This window comes from Maniola hyperantus, chromosome 14, assembly GCF_902806685.2.
Source record: "Maniola hyperantus chromosome 14, iAphHyp1.2, whole genome shotgun sequence".
In the NCBI taxonomy this organism is placed as follows: Eukaryota; Metazoa; Arthropoda; class Insecta; order Lepidoptera; family Nymphalidae; genus Maniola; species Maniola hyperantus.
In genome coordinates this window covers 11,970,337-11,983,765 of record NC_048549.1, presented here as the reverse complement: position 1 = coordinate 11,983,765, position 13,429 = coordinate 11,970,337, and the positions used below count along the sequence as shown (strand labels likewise).

Genomic DNA, 13,429 nt, shown 5'->3' with positions numbered 1-13,429 from the left:
TGCTATATTTTTCTATAGCCAGGAGCTTAAGATACTATGAGTTTCAAGTAAAATACCATTGGCAAAAGCTCGACAGTGACTCCATAATTCGTATATCTGACAAACTTGTACCATCAACAACTCATTTACAGTACGCGGCTGAATCGGCCTTTAGAATGACATTTCGGCTTTGTAGACAGTTGTCTCTGTCTCTCATACCTATATGACGTTTTGTCTGTCTCAATGTCGATGTACATCTCTTTCGGCCGCGTACTGTAATTTAATTTTACGGTTTTTATTTTTACGAATCATTATTCGTAAGAGTTATTTAGGTATGCTAGTATGGAGTGATACCCATTTCTGATCGCCTTTCTATTTGAAACACATAGCTTCCACATAAAACGATATTTTTTGACATTTGTCGAAGTTTAGCAGAACTATCTTATACGAGATCTATATAAAATACATATTTGTCAATAGATGCACTAACAATATTTGCAAGCTTCACTCTAGGCGCTAGGATCCATTCATACAGTAGGTTTTATTTAAAAGGCATGCTTATTTTCCATTAACTAAATAGCTTTAAAATATTTATTGTTCTTGGTATGTCAACATACTTATCAAACACGCGTTGCGTTTCGTGTTTAAAGTATGTGTCCACCTTAACTCTGTGGTTTAAAGTTCGAAAATTGACAGGTCCTGTTGCTGGGGTAGAGACCCCAGAAAGAGATATATATATTTCTAGAGAGAGAAGTCTATAATTTTGACTTGCTCAGGCTTAAAACGTAGTTTAACGAGACAGGTTTATGTAGGCGACTTATCTGCCTAATTTTGTCTCTAAGGGTGAGATCTATAGAGCGCACTCTGACTTATCTTAGATTTAAGACAGAGTTAAAACGAGACAGAGCTATATCTGTCACATAAATCTGTCTCGTTTTAACTCAATCTTGAGTCTGAGCAAAGTCAAAGTGCGCTCTATAGATCTCGAACTAAGTCTGAGCAATGTCAAAGTATGCTCTTCACTGCTACAGATCTATCTTAAAGTTAAAACGAGATAGATTTGCAACCTGTGTCTTAGGGTGAGATCTATAGCACACTTTGACTTAAGACAGAGTTAAAACGAGACAGAGGTATATCCCTCACATAAATCTGTCTCGTTTTAACTCAATCTTAAATCAAAGTGTGCTCTATAGGTCTCAGCCTTAAGTCTGAGCAAAGTCAAAGCACCTACTTACCTACTAATTTAACTTTGTGCAGACTTAAGTTTCAGTTAAAACGAGACAGATTTATGCCATTATAATGATGGCATAAATCTGTCTCATAAGTAAGTGATGCCAGATAGATTGTCTCGTTTTAACAGTGTCAAGTGTGAGCAAATTCAAAGTGCGGTTCTATATATCTGAACCTACGTTTCAGAAGGAAACAATTTTAAAATAATGCATTTATTTCGACTTGTCAATTCACAACTTCTAACTGCAAGTCCTAACTTAAAAACAATCATTTTTACATATTTTTGTGTGTGAACAATAGACATTCAATTTTAATTATTTCTTAATTGAATATAGCTTATACTCCAAATGTTAAAAAAAAGCCATATAATTTTTTAATGATGTATACAGTATAAACCATGTATGAAGTAATGCCCTAATATTGGTGGACGACCCGTGCACCCACCGGCTTCTCCCACCAGTGGGTGCAAGGGGAATTCGTATTCACCCGTACATCCACTGTGGGAGAAGCCGATGGGTGCACGGGCCGTCCACTTTGTATGTATTGTACGATACTGCGACGGTTCATGTATGTGTATGGTGCTCCATTGTATTGTAACATAGATGTACATTCGTATCCTATTTTCGAATAAACGAGCCCTAGAATAAAATGAGTTTCATTTATTTGCAACTAGATAATATAATGTTGTGGATGAAGGTTTTTAATAACCCCGCAGGAACTGATTTTCCGGAATAAAAAGTAGCCTATGTTTAATTCAGAGTATGAGCTGTCTCCATTCCCAGCCAAATCGGTTCTCATTGTAGCGTGAAGGAATAACAAACATCAAAACTCACATTTATAATATAGCAAGATCTTAGGCTGAAATCTATAGAGTTCGCTTTGACTTTGCTCAGACATAAGACAAGGTTAGATTAGAACGAGACAGCGTCGTTATATCATATTGACAAATCTATCTCGTTTTAAATAAATGTTAAGTCTTAACGAAGTCAGTGCGCTCTATAGATCCGATCTTAGGGTCGATTCACACTGACAGTCGAGGCGAATTGTAAAAACGTAGTGATTATATTATACTCTTTGGCGAATTGAATCGACAATCATTAATCTCCGCAACATAATGCACAATTTTCTACTGATCAACTGAGCCAGTTAACTTTTTATTCCGGAAAAATAAGTCCCTACAGGATTTTAAAACACTAAAATTTGGCGGGCGAAGTCACTGGCATGGCATAGTGATGAATAAAACGCATTAGTATCAAGTATAATTATTTATTAGAAATCTTTAAATCAAAAAAATCCATGATAACCATAATAACCTAGCCAGAAGTTAGTTATTTACATGTGACATTAATAATTACAATTATTTTATAAAGAACATAAGTAATAAATAATAGGTGGGCGCATTGTACGCTAAATTATAGTCCCCGTAAATTTTCTTGGCGTTGCGTATGCCTGCTGCTCGATTGCCTCAGTCGATTGCGGTAGAATGACAGCTACAATGTCACGATCGCAATCACCTCGGTAGGTCGATTTCGTAAAATATTAATCATTATTACAATCTCAATTGTTATGATAGGCTAAATTTGTGCGATTCCTGTTGCAACAATGCATTGTAGCCATTAGTGAGCGAGCGTCAACCAATCAGAGGTGATTGCGATCGTGACATTGTAGCTGTCATTCTACCTACAATGCATGGTTGCAACAAGATCAATAATCGCACAAATTCAGCCAATCACAACAATTGAGTTGATACAGGATTTACGAAATCGACCTAATGATTTTAGGTGTGAAAGGGGAGCTGACAGAGCTACTAGGCCACTCGGAACCAATGCCCCGTTGTAGGTTTTGAGGTAGGCATTGACCCGAGTTTTGCACGCTATACATTGCGGGTTTGAAAATTACTAAATCACTAAAACTACAAGATGAGACAAGTAGTTAGGTAGTATAATAATAACGCTAAGTTTTTGCTAGCGTTCTCACTCACTCTGTATTATAGCTTTTGAGAACATTATGGAGAACTTTCGGGCATGCAAGTTTACTCGCGATGTTTTCCTTCACCGTTAAAACAAGATTATGCGCACACACACAATGACTTCCATATTATAAAACCACAGGTTGTCACAATCGCCGTCGACTCAGTCGCCCGTTAGTAATGGCACTAATGGGTCAAAACAACCGTTAGTGCTTTCTCAGATTCAGATTAGACCGATGTAGTTGGTACTTGTTCATATCTTGTTATTCTTCTAAGATGTTGCCGAACACATTTCTAGGTTGCGGTATTTTATTCATAATATCGGGATTCACCTGAAAGTTTTAAATAATACTTAGCAACTGTCAAGTGTGTAGTACGCGACAGGTCGAGGTGACAATCGGGGTATGAGGGATGATGAGGGAGGATGCACACCTACACGTCACCTGCGTTATCTCGTACCGGGCTAGCGCGGGAGCTGTGCGGGTGTGCGGGGCGTCCCCACCCCGATTACCATCTCGACCTTTCGGGTACTGTAGGTGTTAGGTTTTTTTTAACAACAGACTAGCAAAAGTGAGTTATTATTTCAAATCATAAATAGTCATAGGTAAATATCCGAATATATCCGATAATGCGAATTCGGTCCGAGTTTTTAATGTCCGTATTTTCACGGACTGGATTTACTCTGATCTGTATGTCCCGGGGCATGAACTCGTGAAAAAAAGTGGCTTTAACGCTTAGGAAAACCTAGACATGGCGCTTAGAACACTCGAGCAGGTTGCCGCTCAACTCTTGGTCCTGTAGTGTAAGCAACGTGCCTAAGTCGACTTACCCGGATCCGTATCTCCCGGGGCATGAACTCGTGGAAGAACTGGTAGAACTGATAGTGTGAGGTGACGACGCCCAGGCGAGCCATCTCGTGCTTCAGCTCCGATATCGCTTGGGGCGGCGCGGCGCGCTCGCACTTGCGGGCATCCTTAGCGAACAAATACAGCTTTTCCACTAGCTTTTCCGCGCGGACACGAGCGTGGTAGTCGTACCTGGTGATAGAAATTCATCGTCATGATCAACCCTACCTACCTACTTTTAAGATTTCTTTTTTGTAACCTGTCATATGCATTTTGTGGTGCAATGAAGAATATAGGTACATCCATACTAATATTATAAAGAAAGTGTGTCGGTCTGTCTGTCTGCTAGCTTTTCACGGCTCAACCGTTTAACCGATTTTGACGAAATTTGGTACAGAGGTAGCTTGCAATCAGTGGCCCTACCGCGGTAGTTTGACAGCTACAATGTCACGATCGCAATCATCTCTGATTGGTTAATGCTCGCTCACTATTGGCCACAATGCATTGTTGCAACAAGAATCGCACAAATTCAGCCAATCAGAACAATTGAGATTGTAATAATGATTGATGCAGGTTTTAGACAATCGCCCTGCCGGGGAAGGACATAGGCTACTTTTTATCCCGGAAAATCAAAGAGTTTCCACGGGATTTCAAAAACCGAAATCCACGCGGACGAAGTCGCGGGCATCATCTAGTACATACATACACCGACCCAGTACTGAGAATGAGCATATAAACAGCTGTAGTTGGATTACATTCCCACAGTATCTACTCACTATGATCATCATCATCATCATCATCATCATAAACCCATTGTTGGCTCCCTACTGGGCACGGGTCTCCGCTCAGAATAAGGGCTCTGTCTGTCTGCTAGCCTTTCACGGTCCATCCGTTCAACCGATTTTGACGAAATTTGGTACAGCAATAACTTGCCTCCAGGGGAAGGACATAGGCTACTTTTTATCCCGGAAAATCAAAGAGTTCCCACGGGATTTTAAAAACCCTAAATCCACGCGGACGAAGTCGCGGGCCTCTAGTAAAAAATAAAATATACCAAAAAGAAAGAAAGAAATAAAGAAAAGACGTTTGTTTATACAACTGTGCCACACATCGCATCTTAAAGCTAAGAGCTGGTTGTTCCGGCGCTTTTTCCACCTGAAAACAAGCAAAAGAAGCGCCGGAACAAACTGTCATGTGTGGCACAACCCGAAAAAAGGGTCCCAGCTCAGCATTATGCTGTATGCCTTGTTGCACAAGAAGATACAGCGCTGATTTTCAGCTGGTACCCTGAAAAAAATTAAAAACTTACTTTGGTTGCAATTTATCTTCCAAAAACTTGTACAATCTCTTAGTGATCCATGGAGCATTCTTCCCTTGGAACCTTTTAGGCGGCTTATACTTCAAGTCATCAAAGAATTCCGGAGGTAGTTCCTTGGCGATCAGGAATGGCTTCAGCTTACTCTTGGTCGCTTTCTTGATGGTCTTAGTCGCTCGCTTCTGTATCGGCACTTCAGGCATTTTGAATGCATTGAAAGGTTCTGCTGGCACTTTGAGCATGTTCATTACTTTTTCTTGCTGTGAATATTATCAAATACAATATTTTTTTTAAAAATAGATATAGCGAACAAACGAGTAGGCGGGTCACCTGATGTTAAGTGATCCGCCCATGAATATTTGCAGCACCAGAGGAACTGCCGATGCGTTGCCCGGCCTTTTAGGAATTTGTTGGTCCGCCCCTTGAATAACCCCATGTTGTAATCTAGTGGGAACACCGCCGATGGGAGTTGGTTTCCATGTGCGTGGAAAGAAGGATCTGGCACAACGGACGGTCGAAGTGAACCAGACACCCAAGTGTGAGGGTGAATGTGCTTACGGTGGCGCGTGGTGCGGTTGTAGAAAAAGGAGGGTGGAATAAGGTCAAAAAGCTCTTCAGAGCACTCATTTTAAAGTTAATTTTTTTCAACTTGTTGTTGCTGTAATTAAACTATTGGAATTTAGTTTATGTTTTTTGCGTAGTTTTGTCTATTTTTAGGGTTCCGTACCTCAAAAGGAAAACGGAACCCTTATAGGATCACTTAGTTGTCTGTCTATCTGTCTGTCTGTCTGTCCGTCTGTCTGTCAAGAAACCTACAGGGTACTTCCCGTTGACCTAGAATCATGAAATTTGGCAGGTAGGTAGATCTTATAGCTGACATTTGGGAAAAATCTGAAAACCGTGAATTTAGGGTTAGATCACACAAAAAAAAATTAATTGTGGTCATGAACTAATAATTAGTATTTTCAACTTTCGAAGTGAGTGACTATATCAAGTGGGGTATCATATGAAAGGTCTTCACCTGTACATTCTAAAACAGATTTTTATTTATTTTTATGCATCATAGTTTTTTAAATTATCGTGCAAAATGTCGAAAAAATACGACTGTAGTACGGAACCCTGATTGCGCGAGCCTGACTCGCACTTGGCCGGTTTTTTTAGTTTGAATCTATCAATCTCTACTATAATCCGAAAGTGTTTGTGTATTGACGGATCGACGAGATTTTTTACATGAATATAGTTTAAGACCCTGGATTATGGATATACATAGTTAAAGATTTGGAGACTGAGAGCAACATATACTACTTTTTTCTTGGAAAGTTCCCACATTAGTCGCAGATATTATCTAGTAGGTATTATTATGAAGTAATAATTATGTCTGTTCAGTTGTTCTTGCTACATCTTGAAACCTAAACTACTCAACCTATTTCAACAGAACTTGGCGTAGAGATAGCTTGCATATTTTATTTCTTACTTAAATTAACATTGGCCCAATAGAATCTGATCTGACACAGCTTGATGCGAATTTCAAGCAGGCAACTTATAAATGACTAGCTAATGCTAGCGACTTCGTCCGCGTGGGCTACACAAATTTCAATCCTCTATTTTACTCCCTTAGGGGTTGAATTTTCAGAAATCGTTTCTCAGCAGATGCTAACGTCATAATAGCTATCTGCATGCCAAATTTCAGCCCGATCCGTCCAGTAGTTTGAGCTGTGCGTTGATAGATCAGTCAGTCAGTCACCTTTTCCTTTTATATATTATTTAGATAAGTTTTCCTTACCACTTTACGTCGTCTCTCAGCATTTTCTTGCTTCAGCTTTTGAAAATACATTTCATGAGTTGTCAGTCTCAACTGCTTTGAGGCTTCGTGGTCCGTTTCATCCTCTTCCATCGGTTCTGGTTCTCTATATGATTCAACTTCTTCATTTTGATCTGATTCTTGATCCAATTCAATTTCTTCATTTTGATCTGGTCCTTGAAACGATTCCGCTTCTTCACTTCGTTCTGCTTCTTGCTCCGATTCAACTTCTTCATTTTGATCTGGTTCTTGATCCGATTCAACTTCTTCACTTCGTTCTGCTTCTTGATCCGATTCAACTTCTTCATTTTGATCTGGTTCTTGATCCGATTCAACTTCTTCACTTCGTTCTGCTTCTTGATCCGATTCAACTTCTTCACTTCGTTCTGCTTCTTGATCCGATTCTACTTCTTCACTTCGTTCTGCTTCTTGATCCGATTCAACTTCTTCACTTTGTTCTGCTTCTTGTTCCGATTCTACTTCTTCACTTCGTTCTGCTTCTTGATCCGATTCAACTTCTTCACTTTGTTCTGCTTCTTGATCCGATTCAACTTCCTCATTTTTATCTGGTTCTTGATCTGATTCCATTTCAGGATTTTGTTCTGCTTCTTGATCCGATTCAACTTCTTTGTTTTGCTCTGCTTCTTGATCCGATTCCACTTCAGGATTTTGTTCTGCTTCTTGATCCGATTCAACTTCTTTGTTTTGCTCTGCTTCTTGATCCGATTCCACTTCAGGATTTTGTTCTGCTTCTTGATCCGATTCGTTTACTGTATTTTGTTCTGCTACTTGTTCCATTTCCCCCTCTTTGTCTAGCTTTGGTTCTTGATCCGATTCTTCCTCAAGATTTTGTTCTGTTTCTCGATCCAATTCTTCGTCTTGTTCTTGATAAGATTCAAAATCGGGTAACTCTGTTGAATTCGCTATGGGCCTTTTATTAGTTATATCGCCAAAGTAAGTTTGTCGTTTAGATTGGTTAGATGTATTTGCAACTTCGTTGAAATTAGTCTGATGCTTAGATTTCTCAGCAGCTGCATTTACACTAGATTTATTGGCTAATTCCTTGATACTAGTCTGCATTTTAGAACTATCTTTGGCTTCATTAGTACCTTCATTGAAATTACTCTTACGTTTAGACTTATCTGCAACTTGGTCATTTTGATTATAATTAGTCTGTCTTTTTGCTGCTCTTTCCATAACTAAAGTGCGCAAAGATTTCCTAGGCGTAAAATCTTTTCCGAAAGTCAATCTTAATGTTTTTCGTGTAGTTCTATGCGAATCCCAACCAGAACGTTCAGCGCTTGAATTTATAGTGCCATCTGTAAGGCCTGTGCTTTCTCTAGCAGGTGCTAGGCTTGATCGTATATTAAGATCTTTTATCATAGTTTTAGATTTACTGAAACTAGTGTTACGGCCATGTGCATTGAATGATTCGCCTTGATTATTTTTATTGTGTAGGACTGCTTCTGGAGACTTCAAAATTTCTTTATTTATAGGTCTTTCAGTAGTCTCGTGAGTTAAATTTAGTGATTGTTCTTTTGAATTTGTATTTTCTTGATTACTATCGTTATTAGTACCAATACATTGGTCCTTTTGTTCAGTTTCATTCATTTTGTGACGGTCAGGTTGTTGTTCATCCTTTTTATCTAGTTCTATTTGCTCGTGTTCCATTTTGTCGTCGGCATCATTTTCACATTGTTCCTGTGCCATAATTTCATTGCCTTCAGCACTTATTTTTTCGTTATCTAAGACACTTTGATTTCCTTCATTATCTTCAGTTTCCATGTCCTCCTGATTACTTTCTTCTATTTCAACTTGTCTCATTACAGGTCCGCATTCTATTTCTACCAGATTTTTTGGATTTCTTCCATTATGTTCTTGATTCACTTGTTTACTTATATTATCTTTTTGGGTACTTTGTCTTATAGTTTGTTCAAATTCACTATCGATTCCACTTTTATCTTGAACTCTAGCTTCTTGTAGTTCTATTTCTTGATTTTCACTTAGTCCTTGTTTGCTTTCATATCCGGTTTTTTCACCACATTTACTTGTTTTTACTATTTCTCTTCCCTTTAGTGCATCGTCTTTGTCTATTTCTCCGTTAATTTCATTAAGTACTTCATCATGCATGTCATTGCTTTTAATTTGTGAAATATTTTGAACAGCTGGTTTATTTAGATTACTATCTTTTTGGTTGGAATCTAATCCTACGTTCACGCTCTGTTTCTCAACACACTCCCTGTTAGGAGAATTTTTTGATTTTTGCGAATTTTTGTCTGTTTTAGTCAGATCTGCATTATAATTTTTCTCTTTATTGGAAATATTTTGGTTTGATTTACAATTCTTTACATTCATATCAAATATTTGTTCATCATCGTTTTCATACTCTAAGGTAAAATTTTCATCATCAGCTTCATCAGTATACTGATTTTCTTCTATAAGTGTTATTTCGTGCTCTTCATTGACCAAGTCTTCTTGCAAAATTTCTTCAGTCAATGTTTTATCCATTGAAATATCTGGTGCAAGGTTTGAAACATTTTTCTTTGAAGTTTCTGTTAACGATTTGTTTGTATTTTTCATTAAATTACTACTGTTCTTTGATTTGTTTAAACTTTGGGAGTGAGCGTTTGTTATATTCATTTCTTCAGATTCTGGGTGCATAATTTTAGAATCAGACTTCTTAGATTTGTTAACGCTGTTATTTTTATTTGGAGCAATATCAGATTCTCTAGGTTTTGATAACCGGCTCAACCTTGTTCGTTTTGAAGGTGTTTCACCAACTTCTTCAAACTGATGTTCTACCATTGTTGATGATGGAAGGTGTTGCCATTCACCAATTTCTATGTCTGTCATATTTGAGGCAGATGAATGAACTGAACTTTGAGAACCTGATCTTCTCTGTTGTTTTGATATTTGCTGGTGATCCGTTTTCTTTTCAAATCCAAATACTCTGGGTTGTATTTCTGGAATTTCATCATCACTGTCACTTAAAAGGAATTCTGCATAAATATTCTTCCTTTTTGTACCAGGCCGGTTACCAAAAAGATTACGAACTTGCCCTTGCACTTCTTGTGTTTGTTTTTCTATACTTTTATTAACATTAACAGTTTTATTTGCTGATGCATTAAGTAGTGCTCCAGTGAATACAGGTTTTGTTTTTGGTTTGGATACTTGATTGAATAGTTTTTTTGGCATTACATCAATCTCTTTGTCTATGTTTGTCTGATCAAAGTAACTTTTTTGTATCTTCATTAGAGTCTCTTTTCTAATGATAGTTTCTTTCATTTTCTTCTGAGGACGATCATCTTGATTTGTGAATAGTTTACGCTGAGGAATGACTATGCTGTGAATGGATTCGCCTTCACTGCTGTCTGGCAAATCAACACTCATGTTTTCCTTTTCTTGGCTAGAAAATAAAAGAAAAAAATCACAGATTTGAAATGATGCCATAACAAATCATCAAAGCTTATCAGCTCATCTTCAATTCTTCTGTTTTATGGCAAGAGGCTATACCAGACGGTCGAAATTTACTTCGCGAATGACGTGTGAGATTGAACAGACGCGTTAAGAATGGTTGGTGATATCTGGGAATTTCGACTATCTTTTGATTTGGATAATAAAATGTGTCTAAGGACCACATTTTTAGGGTTCCGTACCTCAAAAGAAAAAACGAAACCCTTATGGGATCACTTTGTTGTCTGTCTGTCAAGAAACCTCCCGTTGACCTAGAATCATGAAATTTGGCAGGTAGGTAGATCTTATAGCACACGCAAGGGGAAATCCAAAAACCGCGAATTTGTGGTTACATCACGAAAAAAAATTTAAAATCCATGAAGAAATAATTAGTAATTTTAACTTTCAAAGTAAGATTACTATACCAAGTGGGGCACCACCTGTACATTCGAAAACAGATTTTTATTTATTGTTATGCTATATAGTTTTTGATTTATCATGCAAAATGTCGAAAAAAAATATCCGAGTACGGAACCCCGGTGCGCGGCTCTGACTTGCACTTGGCCAGATGTTTGCACAAAGTGTGCGTAGGAGTCACTCATGAATTCACCACGTGTCTTTGGGGCCATTAATCGCAAACCCGCACGCTTTGTGAGACATCCTGCTGTGCAGCTGCAGTTGTGCAATGTGTTTAATGCGCAACACACACTGGCAGACTGCCGTGGTGCCGGAGCGCGGCGTCTTTCGTGATAACAACTCAAACTAAGCTTTATTTACGCTAGTGCCATGCGTTCTCTGTGTTTTTCAGTATACTAATTTCAACTGTATGCCAAAGTTGGTGTCAAAAAGACCCAATTTGATTCCCTATGTGTATGCATTGATTCTAAGCCTTTTAGATGTTAAAACCAAATAAATCTTACCTTAAAATTTCAACATCAAATTCTTCTGCTACATTAGTGACTTTCACAATAGCTTCATTTTCCTTTGCCTCCATTATTTCAGTGACGTCTCTAGAATTATTGCCTAATCTCTTCCACCAACTTTGGCCTATGAACAGAATGACAAGGATTTGCATTTGACATAAATAATCTTAATCACTTAGGCCATGCTTCACTCAAGTGCTTAATACTAGTAGGTGTGGTTGACCATAACACTGCTTTACTATTTTTGACAGCAATTTTCAATACTTGAATCAAAACTTCACTAGGGCTCAGAAGTCAGACTTTTATAAATATAAGCCCCGTTGCAAAAAGGACTGGTGGTTTTGATTGTTTTGTTTAAATGGCAATATTTTATACTAGATCTCATATATATATAATATATCTCATATATAGATTCAACAGTATACTATATCACACTACAGTGTGGTAGAATATGTGGTGGCCTAAACCTTTCTCATTCTGAGAGGAGACCTCTGTTCAGTAGTGGGCTGGCAATGGGTTGATGATGATGATGATTACTAAAAAACTTGTAAACCTGAAAGTGTCTTAGGTATTTTCTTACAATGAAGAACAACTTACGTCCAGGAATTTGTATGTCTGTATCATCATTTAACACAGACATTCTGTCAGGCATCAGAGACATTTGGAAAGAGTCCTGAATGACTGCAGTCAGGCGTAGAGATGTATTTGATGTTGCGGAGCATACACTTCTTGTGCGTCGGGATTTACGCGGTGGAGGTGATGACACGATGATAGTAGGAACGCCTTGGGAGCGAGCGGGTGATGGTATCCTTGAGCTTGACATTTTTTATCTGTAACACAAAGTGATTGTAGGAGCTGGGATTTAAATATAGAACGACATGTTATTAGGTCCGAAAACTGGCACATTTTTACCGGCCAATCTCCTATGTGCCTCCCTCAAGCTACTTGACATTGGCGAAGTGCATTGTGGTGGTCTGGCAGTATAAAAAGCCACCAAACAAGAAAAGAAGACGTTCGGAATTACAATTATTTGTTTTATGCAGGCTACCTTTATGAATAGCTTTATCTATTGAAATATGGGGCCTTTTAGACTAAAATAATGCGATTAAGGATCAATTTATAGTTTGACTATTCTCTTTGCTAAGGTATTATTATAAGTTTAGTGTACTTACTTTTAATTCATTTGATTCGTTTGCTATAATATCTTATTCGTGTCCAACACACAAATCACTTCATTTTCAGACCTTTGGTCCCTAAACTTTTGTTTTATTATTTCTTTTACCACTATTTAACAAAATCCTAAACAAAATCACCGAATAAAAGATAAAAGAACAAAATCAAACAAAACAAACCAAAACTGCTACCGTTAAAATTTAATGTCATTGTCAAATTCAAAATGACAAACAGCCATGCTTGGATTTGGAACTCACGTTCCGTTACATGCAAGATTCTGTTATATTGCAAGATGGAGAATATTTTTTGTATATTTTAAAATATAATTAACTATTTACTTATTTGTGTGACTTATTAATGTGTTATGTATGTAGACATGCATTGGGTTCGAGTACGGTTCAAGCTTAACATTGAAATCACCTGACATTATTTTTATAGCAATAAAAACATCAGACCATTTGCCTTCTGAAAGTGTTTATAATAGTATTATAGATATTCGTCAGCTGCTACCTCTATAGTAGCCACTAGCCAAATAAAGATCGATGAATGAGGAGGCGGCGGTGAGGGAGTCTTCTGGCGTAGCAGACTAACAGACAAACATTAATTTTTACGTACACATACCTACATAAGATTTGACGGAAAAGGCTCATCGTAGTTTTATGAAACTTTTCAGTTTTCAATTCAACACCATCAACACAATAGTTTATTTTACCCTTCTTTGAAAAGTGTCATAAAATACCA

At 37.8% G+C, this 13,429-nt stretch overlaps 1 protein-coding gene across 2 annotated transcripts; it reads right to left on the bottom strand.

The window, feature by feature from the left end:
- Positions 1-2,459: 2,459 nt before the first annotated feature.
- On the bottom strand, positions 2,460-12,842 carry LOC117988551 (surface protein P113-like). Of its 2 annotated transcripts, none has more exons than XM_069502827.1 (7): positions 12,688-12,842; positions 12,113-12,345; positions 11,513-11,639; positions 7,122-10,545; positions 5,333-5,598; positions 4,008-4,215; positions 2,460-3,510 (listed from the first exon to the last, which is right to left on the bottom strand). In XM_069502827.1, exons 2-7 carry the CDS (start codon positions 12,336-12,338, stop codon positions 3,442-3,444), a joined length of 4,320 nt encoding a protein of 1,439 aa, XP_069358928.1. In that variant the 5' UTR covers positions 12,339-12,345; positions 12,688-12,842; the 3' UTR covers positions 2,460-3,441. The 2 variants fall into 2 exon arrangements, with proteins under 2 accessions (XP_069358928.1, XP_069358929.1); XM_069502828.1 differs by having other exon boundaries at positions 12,684-12,839.
- Between the last annotated feature and the right edge of the window lie 587 nt (positions 12,843-13,429).